Source organism: Lycium ferocissimum, chromosome 2 (genome assembly GCF_029784015.1).
Source record: "Lycium ferocissimum isolate CSIRO_LF1 chromosome 2, AGI_CSIRO_Lferr_CH_V1, whole genome shotgun sequence".
Classification (NCBI taxonomy): domain Eukaryota; kingdom Viridiplantae; phylum Streptophyta; class Magnoliopsida; order Solanales; family Solanaceae; genus Lycium; species Lycium ferocissimum.
The window spans coordinates 44,245,060-44,271,139 of NC_081343.1; the positions used below are offsets into that span (position 1 = coordinate 44,245,060).

Sequence of the window (26,080 nt, forward strand, 5' to 3'; positions counted from 1 at the left end):
TTGGATCTCACTTTACGTATGTCTCTAACGGTTGTTCAGTTCTAAGAGATTAAATTTCGAACTACAGTATTATGGATTAAAAAATGTCTTAATGTTAAATTAGGCCCTCCCTAACTCTGTGAATAGTGAATAAATATCATTCCACATGAGAACAATTGAAATTTGCTAGATACCAGTTGGAAGACATACAGGTAGCCTATGTTGGAGATTAAAAAATTTACCTCCAAATCTAATATTACCAGTTTCCAAAAAAAAAAAAAAAAAAAAAAAAAAAATTACTCCAAATCTAATCAATCTACTGTTTTGCCCAGAAACAAATTAATGAAATGAACAAAAGAGTAAGATTGAGGGATTTATAGAGGCCCCAACAGAACAGAAATGATGTAGAGATTTCATCCGCCAAAATACAACTAGTTTCAGGTGAAACATAATAATATTATTGATGATTTTGATTGAATGCAACGGCAGAAGGATCAGAATAAGCCAAAAATTGTGAAGACAGTTGATAAATTATGACAACATACGAACAAAAGCACCTGTAAAAATAATTTCGCTAAAGGTTATGGATGTAACGTAACGAAAGAGGGAATGAAAGTAAATGTCCAACGCCCTATGGGCCATGGCTTAGCACCTTTAAGTGGCAAGTGAAAAGCATTATGTAACGCCCACTGACGTCTGTCTTTCTTCTAGCCATAATTTTATGGCTGTTAGAAACTGTAACCAATATGTTCATAACCTTATCACGTTGTCTGCTTTTGTGCCTTGTGTTCACCCGAAAATCCGATACACAGATTTGGCCTCAATGGTAAGCGGCCCTCAGCTGTGTGTCACAGGTTTGTACCAAACAAATGAACACAAATTATACGTCTCACAAATGAACTTTTAACATTGGAGTATGATTTGATAATGTCTATTCGAAGTTTAATAAAGTGACCAATATGGTTAAACTATTTGGATGGTGTAAACAACAAGTATTTTCTGGAATACAAGTGTGTACTAGTACCTAGTATTACAACACCTATAACATATCTAATCAGGATGAAGAATTCATGTAACATAGTTTCTGACGCAAGCTTGGTGGCCAAGGGAAATACTTGAACCTCATTACACAAAATTAATGATAATGGTCCGACTTCTAAATACCATATACCTGTGAAGCTATGAATAAGAATACAATCATAGTTGATACTCTAGCAAAGTCGATAGAGGACGGATATTTTGATCAACAATGAATACAATGGGTCGGCAAGTATGCTAAAGACAGAGCATATAAAAAATGAAATTATTGATATAGCCCATAAATATTCTTCATGTTATCATTTACCCACATTTCTGTCTAATCATAATAGCAACCATAAATACCGCGGGCATATATGTAAATCGACATAATAGCATTTCACCTTATACACAAGTTAACCAAGAAATTGAGCAAGAGGATCGAACTAAATTAAAGCGACAAGGCAACATTCCAATTGCATCATCCCATTTATATCGGATGCCCTCGAAGGTACATCTGGAGCTTGTATCTTAATATCTCACTGATATTGGTTTTAAGTTTGCATTCCATTATGACACTATAGCATTTCCACTTCTGTAGAACCTTGTGCCATGCATGGATTAAAAGCTTATTTTTAAGTTCAGCCTTCTAGCTTGCTAAGCTAATACCAATTGATGTCTGAATTCCTGGCTTCCTATCCACTGGTTTTAGGTGTTCAGAGCATTTTGCCTTTGTATATGAGCTTTTAAAGCCTTTCTTTATCTTATCTTTGAGTTAATATGAGCTTATTACTTTATCAACTTTTTGCAGATCTTTTCCTCAGATACTAACATGTATGTTCCAGCTGCTCGTTTTCATGACTACATAAAACTAAATTTGTTTCTCTTTTATTATCCTATAGATGATGATGTTACACCTTGAAAATTTCCCGTTAACATACAGTGAATAGACTAACGAAGGGCACGACGTATACGATGTTTTGATAAGTAAGAAATAGCATTTGATGATCCTAATCGAGATTTCAAAGACATTCGAGGTAGGAGACGGGAGTTGTTAAGGAAAGCAAGGTATATGTTGTGTGTCGGGCAAGATGTACGAATATCGAATTAATGAGAGCTTAATGATGTTTTGAAGAAAAATTATCATGTCCCTTAGATTGGTATTGAGGTGTTAAACAAGTGTTAAGAAGGTTTTATAAGGATTGGAGATCAAACGAGTCGACGAGAATGAACTTCGGAGAGCTGGGCATTATACGGCCAAACATACTGGCCGTATAAAACATACGGGCCGTATGTTCAACCCAGAATGAGGGTCTTCACTGGACTAAACATACCGTCCAAACATACGGTCAGTATAAAATATACGGACTGTATGTTGGTCCGTATGTTCGTGTCGGGTCAGATTTTAAAAATGATATAAGGACCCTCTCTCTCATTTAATTCATTTCATTTCTCTTCTTCACAACTCAAGAACACTTTAGAACTCTCTCCACTCTTCATCCACAAGAACCCAAGAGAAATTGATGATCAACTTTATCAAACCAACAAAATTAAGTGTATGAAACTCATTGAAGTTCATCCAAACCAAGAAATTCCAATGGAAATGAACTGGGGTTTTGGTGCAAGAGAAGTATTTCCACTCAAGGCTTATTCTTCCATTATCTAAGGTGAGTTTTATGGTATTTTCATGTTGTTTGAGGTGTTGAAAAGTTGAAACACTTGGATTGTGGAAGGAAGTAGGAAATGGGTCATGAATGTAAGAATGGTGACATTTTGAGTAGTAGTTTGGAATGAGTCATGAATATTGATATGTTGTGATTGTAAGTATGTTATGAATGACATTTAGAACATGGGATAAGTATTATATGTCAGAAAACGCAATAGTGAACTATGACCATGATTATGGAGAAGTTGAAGTGAAATTAAGAGATATGGATAATGTAGATGAATGATGATTGTTGCCTATAATATTGTGAATGTTGTTATGAATGTTTGGGAGTTGATATGTAATATGAGGAAAGTTGTATAAACAAAGGAAATGTTGCCTAATTTTCTCTAGCTTTAGTAAGCAAGTTCTTATAATCGATTAGCTAATGTTAATGCGAATTCTCTTGAAGGTAGAAACGCGAGCATCGAAGGAGAACGATCAAACGATAGAATAGCTAAACGAAAGAGGTATGTAAGGCTAGTCCCTTCTTTCTAAGGCATGACTCCATGACATGAATATTCCTACATTTCCATGACTTTCCTACACATCGGAAACTATGAGTCTATGGTTATAAAGAGCTTTTCATAAGATAAAGAAAAGAGATACGATGCGAGCGTGATCATGAGGACTATGAGTTGAGCCTAAAAGTTCTAAAGTCCATGATATGTTAATTCCATAGAGTTCTTGTTATGAATACGATATGATGTTTCTACAATCTAATGACCCTAATTATAGTTCCATTGATGTTTTTCCTTGTGTGCACTCACCTTAAAACGTTAGTCCCTCCAAGTAGATATAACGATTATGATCACTCCATAATGTAATCGGGGGTTTACGACCTTATGTCACCCCGACATAGCTATAGTTGTCTTCAAGTTCTAATGTATGTTTTGGTGATAAATGTATAATGATGTTAAGTTATGATAAGGTCATGAAATGCCTATGAGATGTATAATAATGATAAGTCTATGATATGCACGATGATATAATTTCACCGTGCCTAAATGGCCGGACATGTCACCGTGAAGGCGGGCTGCTTGTGATTCCACCATGCCCAAATGGCCGGATATGTCACCACTAAGGCGGGCTGCTTATGATTCCACTGCGCCTAGAAGGCCGGACATGATCACCACTAGTGGGCGGCATACGATGGTTACCCGGACGCGGCGTGATGATATATATATATATATATATATATATATATATATATGATACGCGTGCGCCATGATAATACATGTAATATGCTTATGTATGATATATGTATGAAATGTATCCGCACTTAAAAGTCACGCAGGTTATATCTTCATCCTATGTCTTATGATTTCTCTATTATGTTCATTTCATTCATGCTTTACATACTCAGTACAATGTTCGTACTGACGTCCGGTTTCTTTGGACGTTGTGTTCATGCCCATAGGTAGACAGGGAGGTGATCCGGACTCGTAGAAGCTATTAATGGCGAGAGCACTCCATTGTTCCGGAGGTGCCATTGATTTATTCTTTTGTGTATATATATGTTTTGGGCATGACGGGGTCTTGTCCCATCCCTATGTCTAGTAGAGGCTCGTAGATACGTATGTGTGGGTAGTATGGTCTCACAGTTTCTCCTCGTATGTATATACATTATTTTGATTTTGATAGCCGAAGGGCTTATGTATATAAAGTAAATATGTTCCAAGTGAAAAATGGTTTTCCTATGATTTGAGTATAAGATTAATGAATGAATGCTTGATGTGTATGATGGTTAATGGTATGAGCGGTGTTCGGTGGTTAGCCCCGGGTACCCGTCATGGCCCGTAGTCGGGTCGTGACAGATGAGTCCCAGAAGAAACTCTCAAGGTGGACCTTCCATCATCCCAGTATCTTGGTGGTGCGATTCCAGGATATCATTTCCGGAGTCTTGTGCGATAAGAAGGTGCCACTGAAACTTAAAGGTAAGTTCTACAGAGTGGTGGTTAGACCTACTATGATGTATGGGGCGGAGTGTTGGTCAATTAATAACTCTCACGTCCAGGAGATGACAGATGCGGAAATGAGGATGTTGTGATGGATGTGTGGGCATACTAGAAGTAATAGGATCAGGACTGTAGATATCCGGAGCAAGGTGGGAGTGGCTTCGGTAGAGGATAAGATGCAGAAATCAAGGTTGAAATGGTTCGGACATGTGCAGAGAAGATGTACGGCCGCTCTAGTGCGGAAGTGTGAGAGGTTGGTTATGGACAATTTCAGGAGAGGCAGAGGTAGGCCGAAGAAGTACTGGGGAGAGGAGATTCGACATGACATGGTGCTGGTCCAACTTACCGAGGACATGACTTTAGATAGGAGATTATAGAGGGCACGAATTAGAGTAAAAGGTTAATAAACAATTGAGTGTTGTCTTGTTTATCATTTCATACTAATAGTTGTAGTATTATCCTTGTAGGTCCTTTTCTTTCGATTCCTGATACTATTTGTTGTTGCTTTTACTTCAATTATCAAATTATTTTACTTTCTGTAGTATTTCACCATGCCTTTTATCTTAAATCGCTTTAAATTGCTTTTACTATGTCTTATCATATTATCTTAATGTTAGTACTATTTGATTGCTTTTTCATCTCTTTTTGACTATGTCTTATCATATTATCTTAATGTTATTACTGTCAAAAAATGTATTATTGTTTACTATTCAGGTGCTTTTTCATCTCTCTTTGACAAGGGGGAGTTCTATAAAACAAAATTTCTGCTATAGATACAATGTAATTTTTCGGCGAAGGTTGTCGCTTGACACCCTCAAACCGTCGTTCCGCCTATGCATTCTACCCTCCCCGATGGGATTATATTGGGCATGTTGTTGTTGTTGCCACTTTTGGCGCAGTGCCAATCAACTAGCATATATTTCTTTCTACTATTTTCTACATGTTACTACAATCTTAGATGACCAGCTAGCGTATAAAGAACTTCACCTGCTATTCCAGAAAGAGAATAAGATATTAAATTATCTTAAACATTTAAACAGAAAACGTTAATAGAAGTCCCACCTTATTCCAGAAAGAGAATAGACATTTAAACAGAAAACATTAAATAGAAGTCCTGCAGTAAGAATTTGAAAAATACCATGAATTAAATATGAGAGGGGTTACCATTAGAAATTGTTATAGGAAGAAAAAGGATAGTCGTTTCTAAGAAATTTAAAGAGGGACCGAAAGAGAAATAGACAGTACAAGAGAGAACTTACAAGTCCAAGAAAAATGAAGACGTCAATGTCAACATCACTGGTCGGTGAAGGCGGAGTAATTTCGGTACCAGTAAAGAGTTTCAAGAGCGAGCAGATGCTTCAAATCACATAGGGTTGCAGACATCAAACCCAACACCCAAACAGTCAAAACACAAAGCAAAAACAACGAAGGATATGGTTTACAGTTACTACTATCCGTGAAAAACCTTCTGCATCTCCAATGGAAATATACCATTCCTGTCCTAACAAAAAGAAAGATAGAAGGAATAAAATGATGGAGATTCTGCTAAATGAGTGAAGCACAACATTCTCAAACATGATATGTTAAAGCCCGGAAAATAGGTTACTGGAATGTACCCCTTTGATGCTTAGAGGCAAATCAATGACCATTTAAATAGACAGAAGATTAACTTCAAAAAAATTCATACACATAATTGTATCCAAATTGATATAGGCTACTCAGCGTTTTCAGCATAGATTACCATAAAGAAAAACTGGAATTGTTTTTCAAACTATTGGAAAATATCTAGGCTAGTGGTACCACCTAAACAACAAAACAATAAGTTGGCACATAACCCTTTGCAGTAAATAGTTCAGCTTTAGCAAATTTGGCATCTACTTCTATTTTCTCAATATTGACACACCTTTGTAAACTATGTAGAAAAAGAAATAGTCATTCACTATTTCATTAAGGTAAATTTACACAATCATAAGCATATTATACCATTAAGAGCCCGTTTGAATCGGCTTAAAAGTTGGTCAAATTAACTTATAAGCTCTTTTTAACTTGTTTGAGTGTTTGACAAAAATAAAAAAACAGCTTAAATTAAGTTAAAAAGTGCTTAAAATAAGTCAAAACTAAGAAGTTGCTCAACCCCAATTTTTTTTTTTTTTTTTTTTGTTGCTTAAAAGCCATTTTGGTTTGACCAACAACTTTACCCTTTTATCCCTTATATTTTCTATTAATTCCAATACTACCCTTACTTCTAAAAATCCTTTAAGCACTTTTATCCAAACACGTAACTGCTTATTTATAAAATAACTTTCAGCACTTAAAAAGTACTTTAAGCTACTTTTTTTTAGCTAATCCAAACGGGCTCTAAAACTACTTCCTAGAGAACATCATTTTATGCCACTAATATAGATCCTTTGGAACATTGCAAAAAAAAGAAAGAAAGAAAAACTAACTTAATTCTCATATTCAAACAGATAAGCACATTCATAAAATGTAACTTGATGTTTCCTACTAAGTATGAATATGACACCCGAATGGTGAACTTATCTTAGGGGTGTCCGGAGAGTGAGATTAAAAGAGACCCCTCCTAAGCCCCCTGCCAAAGCAAGATATGGGTTAAGTCCACAGAGAGAAATAAACGGGTCAAGGATGTAAAATTCGGCAAATTGACTATAAATGAAAACATCACTTTGGATGTACATAAACATGCAAAGTTTACTATATCCTTACCATTTCAGCAAACTAATAGGGGTCGTTCGGTAGATAATAATTATAATCTATCATTTGTCATTTCAACAAAATATAAAATAATCGACATATCACAAGACTAATTTTTGCACGTAAATTTATACCTTAACATGATCAAACTTGTGGTATAAAAATTAACACGTGCACCTTAAAGCCAATACAGTAATAATTTACTATCATTTTTCATTTCAACAAAATATTGACATGCACGTAAACATGAGGCATAAAGAATTATACGCATTGATAGAATCAAGCAACAAAAGGACCCAAAAAAGGGGACTGCTAACAAATAAACATCAAACGCCCAGAGTAAAAAAGCAGCAAAGTCATGAAAGCAACAACCAGACCTAAGAAATTGTAAATCCAATCCAATAAGTAAGGGTGAAAGAGAGAAAAACTAAGTGAACAAACCAGAGAACATTAGAAGAGAAGGAGCTTTCCAATATGTGCAATTAAAACGAAGGAGGAGAAACAAATATATAATTAGATGTCTTACCAATCACCACCAAAATAGCCGCTGAAAGTTGTTACTACTAATTTATTGAGGAATTGAGAAGTTCATTTCATACCTTTCAATTATAAGAGACTCAAAGATTACCGCCGTGTAGCTTCTTCTCATTGAATTCAAAAAAAAAAAAAAAAATCCAATCCGCAGTTTGATACCTTCAATTATTTGGCCCACCTCTGAAAATCTCAAATTTCATTTTCAAAACCAAAGATTAAAATCTCGAATTACCTAAATGAAAATAGTAAATAAGAGAAATACCAACATGCAACACTTGAGGAATCAAAAGTAACTATAAATGATTAAATACTAAATAGAGATGCAGACATAGAACAGAAAAGGAAGAAGAAGTATAGAAAATACAGGGAAAGTGAGAAAGAGAAGCAATTTTGGAATAGGCTATTAGGAGAAAGAAAAAGATGAGTCTAGATGTGATGTATATTTGATGTATATTCACTGTATATCGGTTGTTTATGGAATAGTAATGAGATAGACAATTCTAGGGTTCTAGTCGAAGAATTGTAACTAGCAATTCAGGGAATAATCCGAGAGAAAGCTAAAACAGAAATATAGAGAGAGAAAGAGTTAATCTGTATATTCATGAATGATTGTAAATGTAGTTACAAGTACTTATAGATTCATGTGAATGCTTAACTCCTAATCTACAAAGTCTAACTACTTTAAAACGGCATGTACTAACAACTAACAATAGGAGTTGTAACTAACTTTTGAATTCTAACTAACTTTCAAACCTCCAACTAACTACTGGACGACTGCTATGACTTTTAACTAGGACCCCATTTAATAATTCATTGTAACAATACCCCCAAAAACTACGGACTTGTCCTCGGTACGAAAAGAAGGAAATCTGTTGTGACTCGGAGACAAATTCCCAAGTAGCATCGTATTGCATCTAAGTCGACAACTCACTAGAACTTGAGCCCGACTTTCCTCTTTTGACAAGTCTTCTATCATATAGTTAGGACAATAAGGACTAGAAAGTTGAACCACGGGAGGATGAGTAAATGTAGAGGGAATTTCGTGGCATTTCTTCGGTTGCGAGACATGAGCGTAGGATGAATGAGCACGCCGGCCGGCAACTTACGGCCCCCGCACCTTAGCTTCAACCGTATAGGGCCCCGAAATACTTAGCGATTATCTGCTATAAGGTGGATTTTCAAATAAACCCAATCACCGACTTGAAAATATCTATTGGACACATGTGCTTGTCGACCGGATCCTTCATCTGCTGAGCTCTTGAAATATGAAACTTGAAGAGAGTATAATAACTTCCACTTCTGTCCGCCATCTCGCAAGATGACTCCCCCGCCAAATAAGGAAGGTGAATAGGAGGCTTTTGACCATACAAAACCTCGCTAGTGGAGTGCACACTTATAGGCGTGTGATATGTGGTATTATACCACCATTCGGCTAAAGGTAAATACTTGGACCAATCGGTAGGACAATCGAGCGTAAGTTTCGAGTGTCTGTTCAAAACCTCGATCGACCGTATCAGAGGGTGATAAACGATTGCGGTTGGACACCTTCAACGTGAACAATTCTTGCCAAAAAAAGTGCGAGGAATATAGGCCCGCTAGTAATAGTAGCGAGCTACGGTTTAAAGACATGATCAAGAAAGGATTGTGCCACGGTTGTTATGGATGATGCAAGCATATAAAGTGACCATTTCCTTCTGAAGCCCCGAGAATGACATCTTTACCTTTAGACGGTAAGCCTTGATAAAATCCATGCGGATATCGATCCGTCGGAGTATAGGTAGAGGTTGTAACTTTGGATAAGCGACCACGTCATATTTGTGTCTTTGGCCGCACACGCATCTACGAATGAAATCTACGATGTCGACGACGAAGACTTCCGATAAAGAGATTGAACCGCCACGATAAAGCGTCCGTCGGTGCCCGCTTGTGTGGGAGTATGCCATAGCCCTAATAGATGCCCTTTAAGCATGGATCGTTGCCCACGCTTCAAAGGATTACTTCCCCTAAGTTGTTAAATTGGACACGGTGAAGGACTTAAGGTTGTTGTAGCTTGATAATTAAGTCTGTTGTTGTCAAGTTGTTGTTTTCTCAAATAGGGAATCATGAGGTAGCCTTAGTAGTGAGATTGTGATAACTCGAAATCGGGTCTTAACCATCGGCGATTTGTTTCACGTTATGCCCCGCATATTCGATGGAGAAATCAAATGCCATGAGTTTAGAAATACCGGCGACCGGAAATCGGTGTGATATGTTGTTCTAACAAGTGCTTTAATGCGCCCGATCGGTTTTTGACGGTAAATGGTCTTCACAAAGTAATGGGACCGTTTGGTGATAAAATATGAGTTCATTATGCCTTGTGCCCGGATTTTCTAATATAGGCAATTGGATGCCACTTGTTGCATCGACACGAGTGTTTACGGCATCGTTTCCACAAATTTTATGAAAATAAAAATTGCTTAATTTTAGGCTTTTCAAATGCTTTTAAGGACTTAACCATATCATGTAAGCCAAAAATAAAACCTTGAATGAATCTCTCATAAGCTAGAAAATCCTAAGTTGCTTAATATTGCTAGGATCCAAATAGGCTCTTAACATCTGCCTTTTTCTTTTATTGACCTTAGGCACTGCGAAACTAGTTAATAGGTGTTTCTAAGATGGGGAAATAACTCTTTGCTATATTAGGATATCGTCACACTTTCACTTAATAGTGGTTTCCCGCATCGACTTTGAAATGATGAGGGTCACATTGACTATCATTGCCCTGCATGGGGATTTAAAAGGCCTTGATAATCATAAATCGTAAGCGGTGATAACGCTTTGTCAATTTTGAGTTATATTCATCATAGATCTTGAATATTGGTATTGGACTTGCATAATTCTTTTGTAATCTACACGTAATCTCCATTCATCTTTCCCAGCTTTGACACAACCAGATGAAGCATAAGGACTTGTACTATGTTTATACGCCTGATCAACTTGAACAAGTTTTTCATATATCAATACCGGGGTATCATAAGGCCTCTTCTTGTGCAGGATTAGCATTCCGTTAGAGGTGATACATGATCAAATGAGCCTCATGGGGTGGAAGAGTGGTAGGGGAGTTCGAATGCTATATATTGCTTAATCGGGGCAGACTATATAAGGGTCGCCTTGGTATATTATGACCTATATCATCCTTCCGTATCGGTGATAGCATAAAGAATTGTGTCTTACTCGCCCACATGAGGTTGATTGACTTAGCTTTGGTTGATTTGACTGAAGTACTTGCCCCGCTTTACATATGTACATAAAGTATTGTTACGAAGTCAAAAGGATCTGCCAGGGTGTTTAACCTTTGGACTCCCAAGACAATATCAACATTACCAAAGGCGACATGATAAGAAATACGGCCATTTGTGCCTGCTTGCATTTCTCTAAGTTTTTGGACCGCCTTCCATCGAAATTTGTTCAAAGAACTAGCGTCTTGCATCACAACTGTACTTCTTGATCAATAAAATTGTGGGTACTTCGGTGTCTATTAAAACTTGTAAAGGTTTCTGTACCATGTGGGTTACCACTTATAGTTTGATATCCCGTGACACTGTAAAGGCAGAGAAATGGTCATGAACTCGTCAACCTTACGTATGTACTCGGTTAATGATTCTTCTATCCGCCGCTTCATGTCTGTTCCTCTCTCCGTATCCGCGGGAATATACCTTGTTAGTATTACATTTATGCCCGGGGACATATTTTTCATCACGGAAAAAACAAAGTCCCTTAGCTCTTTCTCGTCACGTCTCTGCGGGGGTTAACCTTAACCGGGAATTTTGTTGGTTTTTGAATTTGGTTGAACCTTTCGAAAGTATTTGGTGATTTTGGAAGGTGTGTGGTAGAGAGAGAGAGAGTTTAGTGACGATTTGATCCCCGTGTTTTGGCTGAGCTTGAAACGTCTCTTAACATGACGCAATTTTGTAAGCTTGCGTCGAAAGTTCTAGGAGCTTGTATCTTAAGGTTCGGGTTTAAGGCCTCAAAGCAACTTAAGTGTTTTCATGAGATTAACAATCTATCAAATTCGGCAGATACTCTTTAACACTGGTTTGAGTTAAGTTCTTTAAGGACTCCTATAGTGTGGAAACCTTTCGTTTAAGGCCGGTACATACTCGGTCAAGTAGGATCTGCTACAGATTTCATAAATGATCTATGCCGTATCTAAGTGAATAGAAGTTATCTTTTGATCAAGGGGACCTCGTAGATTTCCGCACTTATAAAGCCGAGTTCTCGGATAACCGGAAAATTTGGGAAATTCTGAGGCTTGACCATTGTGAGGTGAACTTCTTTGGTTCTTCCTGGTACATGACAACTGAAATTCCTATCATAAAGATTAACTCAGCCCCATCTTAATTGATAACTGACTTAAGTCTTGCTACATTGCGTTCATTCGTATTGTTCGTTCCCTCCGTTAATTTTTATGGTTCTTGGATAGCCCAGAGTATTTTCGCGAGTTGATTCTTTGTAACATCCCACTTATATTTGCGGTAAAATCTGTGGCTCTGATACCAATTGATGTATATTTGATGTATATTCACTTGTATATCGATTGTTTATGGAATATAATGAGATAGACAATTCTAGGGTTAGTCGAAGAATTGTAACTAGCGATTCGAGGGAATAATCGAGAAAGCTAAAACGAAATATAGAGAGAGAAAGAGTTAATCGTATATTAGAATGATTGACTGAAAATGTGTTACAAGTACTTATAGATTCATGTGAATGCTTAACTCTGTCTGAAACAACGGTGTCAATAACTACTTCTCATGATTAGGACAGCACATGTACTAACAACTAACATAGGAGTTGTAACTAACTTTTGAATTCTAACTAACTTTCAAACCTCTGCTTAACTACGGACCTTTTTATGACTTTTAAGCAGGACCCCGTTTAATAATACGTAACATTGTAACAAGATGAGACTCAAATTTGAAGCACACATGTCTCTTTGAAAAGGCGTATTGGACTGTTTATTTTCCTTGAAAATTTAAAATCCCAAAATTACCGCATTCGTACTCCCTGACTCCACGTTTAAGCAATATAGTAACTAACATACTGAGATGGCCATTTTCCATTTGGTTGTTATTTCTAGTGAATTAGAACCTATTTATATGGCTTGCTTTAGGTGTTTTTAAGCCAAAATAGTTCTTAAGTATTTTTATAGTGTTTGGGTAAAATTAAAAATAAAAATACTTCACTTTTAAGGACTTATATTTAAGCCAAAATAACAAACATAAGCTAGAAGTCATAAGTTGTAAGCTCATCCAAATAGGCTCTCAGTCTTTTTCTTTTCCTTCTATTTAATAGGTGTTTCTAAGATGGGGAAATAACTTATATGGGTTTCTCGGTTGTATCACATTGTATCATTCTTTGTATTGATAATAGGTTAAATATAGTTATATATAAGTTACTCAAATTCTTTTGTACCTTGATACGTCCTTATAAATATATATATACGTAATTACATATACATTCTTCTTATACACTATATATAATGTATAAATAATGTATATGCTTTGTATAACAATGTATAAATACTATATAACTATGTAACAAAGTATTCCCTTGGGGACTCAAAAATTGATTAAAATCTGAAGAACTCCATTGTTGCTTTTTTAAGTTTCTTGGGAAATTTCAAATCTCTTAACTTGTTACTATTCGCAGATAAGAAGTGTGCGTATGCGCGCGAGCAGAGAGAGAGAAGCAGAGGGGTGGTCTCCGTCTCTGGACTCCGACCAGTCCCCAAAATCTCTAAAAGAATAAGAAAGGAGTAGAGAGAGAGAGAGAGGAGCCTCACTGGTCGAAGGTCGGAAGGCCAAGGTCGGTGCCGTTGTGAGAGAAGCATGAGCTAAGTGGATAAGTAATGGGGAATTGGACTAATACTGATGCCCGACCTGTATCTAGGAGTAATTATCTTTTCTTAGATTTCCAGTCATAACATGTTGAGGCTTGACAAGGTGTGGCCCATGAGCTGAAATATCATAAACCAGCCCATCTAAAATTAAGTCTTGTTAGTTGTTTTGTAGGCTGTAGCCCAGAGTATTTAGTTGGACTTGGCCCACATCTAAAACTGTGCCGCATTTGAACATTTTCAACTCGTTGTATGTTCGCGGGGACAAAATTAATAGTGTTGTACCACTCTTCATGTATGTCCTACCTGTTATTTTCTTTTCTTTATTTATCCGTTGTCAGGAAGAGTGATTCAGATCTCACTTTACGTATGTCTGTCTCTTAACGGTTGTTCAGTTACCAAGAGATTATAATTCGAACTATAGTATTAAGAATTGAAAAATGTCTTAATGTTAAATTAGGCCTTCCCTAACTATGTGAAAAATAAATAAATCTCATTCCACACGAGAACAATTGTTTTGCCCAGAAACTATGTGAACAAAAAATTATTCCAAATCTAATCAATCAACTGTTTTGCCCAGAAACAAATTAATGAAATGAACAAAAGATGTAGAGATTTCATCCGCCAATATACAACTAGTTTCAGGTGAACACATATTATTGATGATTTTGATTGAATGAAACGATAGAAGAATCAGAATAAGCCAAAAAATTGTGAAGACAGTTGATAAAATTATGACAATATACGAACAAATGCACCTGTAAAAATAATTTCGCTAAATGTTATGGACGTAACGTAACGTAACGAAAGAGGGAATGAAAGTAAATGTCCAACGCCCTATGGGCCATGGCTTAGCACCTTTAAGAGGCAAGTGAAAAGCATTATGTAACGCCCACTGACGTCTGTCTTTCTTCTAGCCATAATTTTATGGCTGTTAAAAACTGTAACCAATATGTTCATAACCTTATCACGTTGTTTGTTTTTGTGCCTTATGTTCACCCGAAAATCAGATACACAGATTTAGCCTCAATGGTAAGCGGCCCTCTGCCGTGTGTCCCAGGTTCATAACGTGTTTGCACCAAACAAATGAACACAAAATTTAGTCTTACACATGAAGTTTTAACATTGGAGTATGATTGGATAATATATAGAAATGTTTGGATGAACAAAAAAACAGTTTATAGTGGAAAGCGAAATAAGCCAAAAAAAAATAAGTTAGACTTTTATATAAGCTTTTTAGATAAGTTAATGCCCAAACAAACACGATTAATTTTTTGAGCTTATTTTAAAGCCGCAAAATGGGCTTTAATTTGTAGGTAAAGCAACAAAAAAGAAACAACTTAAGCGACTTATAAAAATTCAAACGGGCTCATAATGTATATTCGAACTTTATTAATGTGACGAATACAGTTAAACTAATTTGGATGGTGTAAACAGCTACAGCGGACAAGTATTTTCTGGAATACAAGTGTGTACTAGTATCTAGTCTAGTATTACAACACCTATAACATATCTAATCAGGATGAAGAATTCATGTAAACATAGTTTCTAATGCAAGCTTGGTGGCTAAGGGAAATACATGAACCTCATTTCACTTTGAAAATAGCTTAGCAATTAACACAATTGATTAATCAAAACTTGACAATATAGAGTTTATCAGAACAAGGTAAAAAGGTAAGGGTAATACTAAGTAGGCAAAGTTATCAATCACTTTTCAACTTCAAAAAGCAATAGTGTATGACCAATAACAGTAATAGTAAGTTGAGCAATCTGACGCCCAAATATTACACAAATGCAGAGTTGCAAACGTCAAAAGTTAGGACTTTACATTACCAAAAAAGTTACATATGAGAATTATAGAGAAGGATAACAACAGACACCACTATATTCAAAAAAGTGTGTAATTACTTCGACTTTACTCGTCTATTAAATTAATAAACTTTCTTGGTAAACAAACTTTTAATACTAAACAAATTACTCCCACGTACCCCTTCACCGGCCACCGTGCTACCACTCTGATCACCACCATCTCCGCCGCCACCAGCAACTACATTAATAGCACTATTTTCATCACTTCTACAACTTAACTGATCCCTATAACCAATACACATAGGGACATTCAAATTCAATACTCTAGCTTTAGGTGCTGACGTCACTTTCCTGCGACCTTCAATACTTTTATGTGGGCCTCCAACATTTCGGGTTCGGACCTGCCAAACTGGGCTGCTCCGGCCCAAATGAACACCACCACTACGGCTAGGACTACTTGGCCATTTTCTTGATTTTGACTCACCAGCTGAGTTGCTACGTGAACATGGAGCACTACTCACTTTTCGGGTCGATAACCCGGATCCACTTATAACCCGAGGCCTACTTGCCCCGTTTCCAGCGGATCTACTTCTTGAAAATGGCCAAATATTAATATTCAGCTCAGTTCCACTAACCCCACCAACATGTTTCTTCTCTTTCCTCTTTTCTTTTTCCTTTTTCTTCTCTTCATTACAATCTTTCTTTTCTGTTTTCTTGAAAATATCTTTCCAACGCTTCGATGATGTAAAAGAACCACGTTCACCAGATGAGTTGACTATTGAAGCAGATGGGTCGGGTCCAGATTCAGTTTCGGGTCGACCCGACCCGGAAGGTTCAGGACCCGGGCATTGTAGGTGGTCTAGAGGGAGAAGGACGCCATGGGAGAAGAGCTGATCAGCAGAGAGTTGATTGGGTTGAGGAAATGATGGGTTTCGGGTCATCCAGAACTCGAATTCGGGTGAATGGGTCGGGTCACAGCTTCTCCTTATTCCATTACTATTGTTGCATGGTGCAAGTCTTTCAGGTTCTTCCATTCTCCTTTTACTTTCCTCAGAGAGAACAAATAACTCTTTTCTTTGAATATGCTTTTGAGGAAAGAAAAAAGAAAGAGAGAAAGGAGAAGACCCTACAAGAAATAAAGAAATGAGGAGTAATAAAGAGGGAGAGATGAAATATGTAAATAAGGTTGGTTTGAGTTTTTTGCATGTGCGGGGTGGGTGCGTAGGAGGGTGGTAGGGTGGAAGTTGGATGAATGAACACAAGAAGTTTTTTTAGTAATAAAAGCGGTAGAAATCTTATCACTTTACCTTGAGAAATGACAAAGTTTTTACATAGGTATATGAGAATCTTGACAGAGATTGTTCTTTCTTAGAAGTGGTATATATATAATGGTTGTACTTGTACCTTGTAACCTTGTACTAGAGAATAATTTTATAGTAGAGTTTATATTTGATTCACATATTATACCATGTAATTATTTCTATTTTATAAGATTAATGAATATTCAACTTAAAATATCTCAGCTCTTTAAGAAATTTATTCAACCCTTTATTAAATGAGGATCCTAAATTTTTAGCATAATTTGATGGAATTTTAATCATTTCCTAAATTTAAGCTTAAATGAATTGACCACAACTCAAATACAATGAGTATCAATTATTTTCTAAAAAATCTCAAAATTCCTAAAATTTAGCCTCGTCTGATTGACTACAATTCAAATACAATGAATCATTTCCTATGATATTTTGTAATTTGATGGACTCTTATGGTATTTGGTTATTTTATGAAATGTAAAATATTTTGTGTTTTGAAGCAATGTAATGAATTTCTTGTTTTATGACTTTATGATTGTTGTATCTTTATCTAGAACTTATAATTTAAATTGTATAAAATGGCACGTTAATTTGCTTTAAAATGACTTAGAATGTGCTATATGTGATGCCTTAAATTAGTGAGAAAACTACTACATTTTAATCAAGTTGCTTCATAAATTGAGTTTTACAAGTTGTTGCATAATTGCAGTTAGAAACTAAATTTGACCACATTTGTCGTATGCATGTAGGCCAAATATGCCCTTATTAATCTTATAATTATGCTCAGTTAAATTCTGCGCGAAATAAGAGCTTTTTTGGCCTAATTAAGTAACGACTTGGGCATCATTGGGTCAAACTATTAATGATAAATGTTAGTAAATTTCACATACTTTACAGACATTTTTTATCCTTTTCTGTTTTGACTAAGAGATTACATTTTGATTGACATTAATCCATATTTTCAAGTTCCTTAATGGTTATATTTTAGGGATACGAATTTTTTTATGTAGCTAATTAAAAAGTTAAAAAATTATATAAATTTGGTTTATGATATTTTCTTAAATTAATTGTAATTCTATTAAATTTCTTTAAAAGTTATATTCTAAATTCCATAAACATATTGGATTAACAAGTTAGAATATAAGGCATATGGACTGTTATTTTTTTGTTGACATGGGACCCGCAGTTGCGACTCTTCGAATGTGCATAAAGTAAATTTGTTTCAGTAATAGCCTGCAAATCATACAGGTGAGTGTGACGAACTCGACAGAGAAAGCATTCAAGGAGTTTCCAACCTAAGACCTCATTTGGGAGATCACCTGCTCTACCAACTCGACCATCTTCGCGGGTTATGGACTATAGTGTATGTATGCTAGTATAATCTTTTTATGGTTAGTGTATCTATAAATTAAGGTCTTAAATTGATTAAGGTAATGGATTTTCAATTTTATTTTTGGTCAAAGTCTTGCATGTTGGACTCCAAGAGAGAATTAAACGAAAAAGACGGTGAAAATCAAATGTAAGTTTGACCTGGTCCAAAGTCAATTTTGTGTTTAGGGCACGATAGCCTAGGACATTGTCACATTAGTATGGTCAACATAATATAATTTTAAGGGATGCTAGTATCACTATTTAGATATACTATTAGTACTTGATTTAGGACCCTATTGCATGAACATCGGCGGAGAAGAAGCCAAGGGGAGTAACTTCGAAGTCTTATAGAAATGACCAATTTGATGACGCAATTTGAGACTCTAATCGAGGTACACTATTCCTGGTCAAAACCCGTTTCTAAGGGTTAAGAAATAAAAAGAAACATGCCATGAGAACAAAACAGATGTAAAATTTTAAGCTAGTGGAGTATCAGCATAATCGTTAGTTCGTTAGTTTGACATGTGTATTTTCAAATGGTAATGTGTGCTTTTGCATCTGCCTACATATTAAATTGTTGCATTGAATACCAACTGCCAGTAGAAACATAACGTACGAATTTAACATATTGGAATAATGAACTGGCTTACTCCCTTTATTGCTGCCTTTTAGTCTTTTAGTCTTTAGCATATTCAATGAATATATTGTACCATCGGTGTGTTTTAAGGTAAAATTTTTAATACAAGATTAAGAGTAATTACGAACATCACGTTTTTTCATCATTTTACAAGTGATATTAGTTACTCCTACTATGGTAACTAATATCTTTTTTGTATCGTAAGGTTTAATATATCGACAGTCCCTCAAACTTTACAGCTAATTTTATTTAGTCATGACTCAAACTACGGTTTATTTCAATTGAGTACCTGAACACATAATAAAATATTACTATTAGACTATTTCTGTTCAAATAAAATACACTTGATCCTCAATTGGAACATGCCTAAGGTTTTACAGCTTATTGAGGCTAATTCGTATAATACATATTTTTAGTGGTTAGCGTATCTACATAATGTGTATTTGAGAATACGGGCAAAAATATTTCTAAAATTTGAACTGAAAATGTCTAATAAAAACGTTTTTATCACGTGTTCAAATGCTCACTTGGACAAGCCGTAATGCGAGTTTTTAACAATTTCTAAGCCATAATTGTTTAACCCGTTCAAATCATCGTCAAAAAATGGTTTTGGTACTATATGATGAGCGGGTGAGTATACTCCAAATTGGATCTAGGAATTTCAAGCTGCAATAATGTGTGCGATTCTTCATTATTATGTTGAAGAAAGCAGGAAGGATATGAATGAACCGAAATACATAGCAATAAGTGAAAGTGTGTGGCGAATGGATTGATGTCACGTCATTGTTTGAGAAAAGGGGATCACATAATATCTTTAACTTTTACTGTTGAACTTTCACTTCCAATATGCCCTTTCAGTTATTCCCCTCTAACCTCTTTACAATGAAGTTATAATTATAAATAATTTTCAAATAATTAATGGATAAAAAAACAATTCAAACGATTAATATTTGAGATCAAAAGAAATGTTCTAGGATATCATGTAATCACTATTGTGCACTTTTTATACTTACTAACTTAAAATATTTTTATTTAATATCGAAAGATAAAGAACGTATAGAACATTTCGCTAGATGCAAATCGAGATGTCAAGGTAAATAATTAGAGTGAGGGTCTAGTATCTTAAATATATGAAAGCTTTCAATCATTCACAAAGAGCTCAAAGTGTCATGAAAAATTCATTAAAAAAATTTTTAACGTCCATAACTTTTTCAAATGAATTTATGAGGGAACTTTTGATACTAATAAGGTCATCAAGGGTTTTGAAGCATTCTTCCAACCATATGTTCAAATGACTATTTTATAATTTGATCATTCTCGTTATTTGACTATGTTTGCAAGACTAGTATAAATAGTCTTTAAGTCTTCATATCATGGTTAGCTAATTTTAAAGATATAGAAGGATACTCTGTCTAAGTTTATGAAAGGATCCCTTATATCTCTTCAATGAATCTTTTTTGGATCCTCTAACTAAAAAATTTCATGTATGAGTTCAATGCACTTCTCCCTGAATTAAATATAATAATTAAAGCATTTTAATTGTTAAATTATCCTCTCTCCTTTTGTTCTAAAGTTATTCCCCTCATTTTATTTCTTAATCATATTCTTATGATTCAATTTATTGCTATTACATCTTGAAACACATCACCTCTTTTACTTCAAAAGTTAAGAAGATAGAAAATAAAATTGAAAAAGGAAAAAAGTCGGGGTGAAAATTGTTACTCGGATGGAAAATATGTTAGCGTTGACAATCCAGCTTCATTATTGTGCTTTTTTAAAGTCATACAATAATTTCCCTGCCATCTCACATGTTTCATTGCATTGCGACTTGAGAATGCTAGTGTTTTCTCTCTCACAAACACATAAACAAACAAACAAACAAACAAATAAATAGAGAGAAGAAGAAGAAGCAGCAGCACATATCTTCTGAGAATAGAAATTACATTCTTTGTGTCATATTATTCCTTGTACATTTTATACTCCTGTTGAACTTCGACATATGTTTTTGTTAATTATTTTTTGTCAAAACCTGTTCGATCCTAAGACAAAGTATTCAAAGTTTGTAGAAATTTTTTAGCTTCATCGCTGCCTTTTAAACCCTCTTTCATTTACATGTACTAATAATCTTTAACGGTTGTGCATAATTATAAAAATGCGACCTCTAATTAAGATTGAAGAATAACATGGAGTAAGACTCTGTTTCAAGCCACTTAATTAAATTATTACCACTAAATCACTCCAGAAGATGAGCCGCACGTTCTGCCAAAGAAATTATTATACTTATATTTTATTTTTTATCAATTAAGTTATGTAACAATGATGTAAAAACGTTATTACACAGTCAGATCACTAGAAATAATTATAAATAGATAAACAATCTATTATCACAAGTTAAACTATATTAATAACATAAAAAAGTCTTTATATGATCAGTATATACAATTTAAGTTCTTTAAATTCATATAATAAATAAAATGGAGAGAATGAAACTAAGTGCACAAAATGCTAAATAAAAATGTCCAAAGTATGACAGCTCTATTGGGGGGGCACGCATGAAAGATGAGTAGTATCTTTGAGGAATTAAGATCATCCAGTCTGAGTAGGGACCGATTAATCTAAACAGCGATATGTTTGGTTAATGGTGTTTGTTTTTGTGGGCTAGAATAATTGGACTCATGTGCAAAGGCCAAGAAATGCCATCATTTTAATCAATTAAATCCATTTATTGAGCTTGGGGCCCTAACCCACAAACAGTCCCTTGCTTGATAGCAACTGCCACGTGCCACAATTATTGGCCTCTAACACATCACACTTATGGGTGATTCTTCTCCTCAGGTTTCTTTATTTTTCGGTATTCTTTTTCTTTTGTGGATATGTTACTGTCAAAATACAATAACAACATAGCTCGTGTAGTCCCATAAATGGGATCTGAGAAAGATATAATTTTAATTTTGAATAACTTTTACTTCATGAGTTAGCTTTCTCAATTAAGTAGTCAAAATAATCCGAAATTAATATTCTTTACCAAAAAAAAAAAGATCAAATAAGTGTTCTAACACCATTGATTGATTGATATGGACTCATCCTAATAATTAGGAGAAATTTCACCCTTAAGAATTTGTCCCCTCTTTGTTGGATATTTGTTGTTAAGTCAAGAAATAACGAAGGTCCATTTCCAAACATTTTTCCTTTTCCATTTTTCTTTTATTAAGTGATCGTCAAGACACATCACTTTGTTTGGTTTTTGATGTGTGATGCAACGTAATGAAACGTCTAATTAACATGATTAATTCAAAGATGTGCTTAGACACAAGTGCTTTTTCAGATTGATCACCACATTATAGATACTTTTTTGGTAATCACATTATTAGATACTCACGCATACTGTACTAAATACCAAGATTTAATGTATAGACAATTTAATATTTTTTTTATATATAATATGAGCATAAAGCACCCTGTTACAGAGAGAGAGAGAGAGGGAGGCTAGAGATAACAGAAAGTAAATGCATGGATGGATATTTTGGGAAAAAATGAACAAAGAAGAGTATGACTTATTGGCTCAATTTTATGAGGCACTATTTAACTAGTTAAAGAACCTAAAAAAATTAAAAGAACCTAAAAAAATTAATTCAATCTGATATTACATTAGTAAGACTAGACGAAAGTACCATTAATTAATTACTTGACAAGTCAGCTTAGTGGGAAAATATCACAAAAAGTCCGAATTCGATTTTGTTTAATGGAAACTAAATTATGGCAACTATGTATTGAAAGTTGTATATAATATAATAAAATTATTAGTATGTCCGATATCAAATATTTTAATTGCCCGTCTCATACAAATATGGGAACACAATTAAAATATAAAAAAGTCACAGATTGGACAAAGGAAGATTCAAATTAAATATGAAGGCTACACTTTTGTAGTATTATTTATTACTACTTGATACTGTATGGTGGCCTCATCATACAGGTTGTTGAGGTCCCTTTAGCTAATAAAAAATCTTTTAAAAAATGGTACACACTTGTAAGTTTGTAATTATTAAAGTTTGGAATAATTGATGAATCTTCAGAAGATTATATAATATGAATAAATTATAAGCCGCACGAGACATCAGATGGGTGTGGGATTTGTGGGAGGCAATTCCTGCCAAAATTTCAGAAAAGATGCAATAATGGTTCGTATATATCACAAAATTTCCTACTATTTTTTTTTAAAAGACGAGAAAAAATCGTGCATTACTCACTAATTAGATTATACTTATTTTACATAATTCATGTTTCTAGCTGAAACTTTGTTTGATTCTCTTTGGTACATACTTTCCTAGGCATTAGTTACACATGGGTGCGACTTCGATTATTAGATTAAAATCTAAGTTTTTTCCTTTTCTTGGAAGATTGTAGACGAAAGATTTTAAGTCATATTACTGTGCACTCACTATTCCGTGACAAATGGGGGTTTGACCTATTTGGATTGACTTATTTTAGGTGCTTTTAAGTATTTTGTAGTGTTTCGGTAAAATATAAAAGTGTTTTAAGCACTTGTTTTCAAGTTAAAACAATAAAAATAAATCAAAAATTATAAGTTAGAATTCCTAATTTATGACTTTTGACTTAAGTCAAAAGTCATAAGCCCATCTAAACAGGCTCTTAATATGATCCTAAGTAAATTTCAAACTATTTTAAGTTTATATATATTCAAGTGGGAGGCGGTTTATGTGTGCATTCACACCTTCAAGAAACAAGATAGTATGCAAAAGGGGTTTAAAGACATATGCAGTATCACGTTGGCTGTTGGATGTGCAATAACTTCTAAAAGGGTTTTATAAAAATGTATTGTATCACTTTACCAATTGTGTAAACGTTTTGAACTATTGAATTCTCCAATCCTTTGAAAACCCACGCCATTACCATTTAAATCATATTCTTAAGTGCCTAAACTTTGCAAGTCTATCTACTTTGGAACAATATCAAACATATAATATCTGAAATTTTATATGGCTGAAGTTTAATCATTTTAACTTGAGTTTCAGACATATTCACTGAATTTTAGTCATTATTGCATGAATTTAAGTTGTATGTGGCTGAAGTTTATACAAATATGGCTGAAGTTCAATCATTTTTGGTGAAAAAGATAAAGTGGTTTATTGATTTTTAAAGGCCTGGATTGAATCTAATCATTGTAAATTATTGAGAATGATATTAGAATATTTGAATATCAAATTTGGAATGATCTGGACCAATTTTGAATGAAAACGTGTTGGTGAAATTTTTACAAAGTTAGTTAATTATTGCGATTGTAGAATTTTATGGTCAAATATTGGTGATCTATCCTGATTTGTGGTCAAATTTTGGCAATTCATAAGAATTTGGTAACTCGTCCGGAGTTGTAACAAGGCAAAGTTTTTTTCATCAATTTGAAATTCGCCAGGATTTTGTTGTGGCCGAATTTTGGTGGATCCCTAGAATTTGGCCAAAAATCCTAACCGATTTGTTAGGATTTGTGAATTGTGATAAGGTAAGGTTTGTCCATCAATCTGAGACGTCGGTGATTCGTCAAATTTTGCTTCCTAATGGTGGTCGGCGGTCACTAATCTCTTTTTACAACACTTCTTTAAAATGAAATCAAAATTTTAACGATGACACTAAATATCCTATTTATTTACTCCAACCGCAACCTTAGAATTTCATAGAAATAATAAAAGATACAGTAGTAAGAAGGAATATATTCATGGAAGGAGAAAATAGATCTTTGCTGGTAGTACGAGGAAAATGTTGAAGATTGGACAGATCGATGCAATGAACATGGAGCACAGAGACTCTCTAACGTTGTACTTCTTGATGACTGCATTTTTTGGCATTATGGCTTATCCTAGGTTCCTCGGATCTGAACAAACTTTAAGCCCCAATCTCAAAGAAACTGCGAATATTTCAAGTACCTCCCTATAAGGTACAAGGTTAAAAAAAAAATAAAAAAAATTGCATGATTTTTGGGGGTAAAAAAGTTCCCAGAGACGGAAGGTCAATTTTATGTGGCTAACAATTTAATTAGAGAATTAAAAGAACACTAGAATGTCAAATTAAGAATTTGGACATGCAAATTAAAGTATTTTGGCAATTATCTTTGTCATTAGAGGAGATTAAACAATGATTGGGATAGGAACATCTTATGTTGTTCATGCTGATGTCAAGTTTTTCTTCATATGATCCAGATAATTTTCACTTTACGAGTTATCTTTTGGGGTTGAGGATCTGGTGTATTTTCGTAAGTCGTAACATATGTTGAGGAAATTAAATCAATTTATACGTATACATTTGAAAAAAAAAAAAAAACTACCCGTACACACTTGAATTTTTTCTAGTTATGCGAATTCAATTAAGCCCTTCAAATTATTTAGCTCTTTCCTTGAATCCTGTGATGAGAGTAACCAGTTCATAACTAAACCAATTTCAGCCATCATTTAAGCTAGCCACTCTGTTAATTTTTTGAGTCATATGTTTAGATATTCACAAATCTTCCTTTTTAGGTTACTGTTTAGATTTTTGTTCTTATTTTTTAAGAGTTGTGCGAATATAACTTTTAAAAAAATATCTTTTGAGATAACATGTTTCTTAATCTTATAGATAAAACGTTTGAATAACTAACAGAATTTTATTCCACGGTCTATTGTTTTCTCGTATGAACTTCAGTTTGCTTAAAAGAAATCCTTAAACAGTGATTAATAATATCCATAATTTTTAAGAATAGAGGAAAATTATTCACTTTTTTCGGAGTATTTTTTCACTTTTTAAAAAAAATCAGTGTTTGGCCATGAAAATTTTAAATACAACTTCAAGTTGTATTTGGAATTTGAAAAACAACCAAAACTTATTTTTCACTTTTTTTACAATCAAACCTTGTTGAAAAAGTATATTTCAACAACAAAATATTATTTTCAAATACTATAGCCAAACACAACTCCAACTTCAACTCTAACTTTAAAAATTCCAAAAAAAGTGAATTTATTTTTAGTTTGTATGGCCAAACACCTACTTAGTACTAAACAACTATCCGAAGGGGCAGCTCGTGAAAATTTCTGTTACTGTTAAAAGAATTGCCTATTCCAGTAAAGGCCCTTTTTCCAACTATCGAAATTAAAATAGCCTACGAGGCATGAGCAAGAC

At 34.5% G+C, this 26,080-nt stretch overlaps 1 protein-coding gene and 1 long non-coding RNA gene across 2 annotated transcripts; both read right to left on the reverse strand.

Moving 5' to 3' along the window:
- Window positions 1–479: 479 nt before the first annotated feature.
- Window positions 480–6,993, reverse strand: LOC132039261 (uncharacterized). Its single transcript, XR_009410348.1, has 2 exons — window positions 5,919–6,993; window positions 480–820 (listed from the first exon to the last, which is right to left on the reverse strand). It is a non-coding gene; the product is annotated as an uncharacterized LOC132039261 (long non-coding RNA).
- Window positions 6,994–15,519: 8,526 nt separating this feature from the next.
- On the reverse strand, window positions 15,520–16,781 carry LOC132039268 (uncharacterized). The gene has a single exon (XM_059429795.1). It carries the CDS (start codon window positions 16,624–16,626, stop codon window positions 15,715–15,717), a length of 912 nt encoding a protein of 303 aa, XP_059285778.1. The 5' UTR covers window positions 16,627–16,781; the 3' UTR covers window positions 15,520–15,714.
- Window positions 16,782–26,080: the final 9,299 nt, after the last annotated feature.

Coding starts and splice junctions, on each gene's coding strand:
- LOC132039268 (XM_059429795.1), bottom strand. CDS start 16,626: ATGGAAGAACCTGAAAGACTTGCACCATGCAACAATAGTAATGGAATA.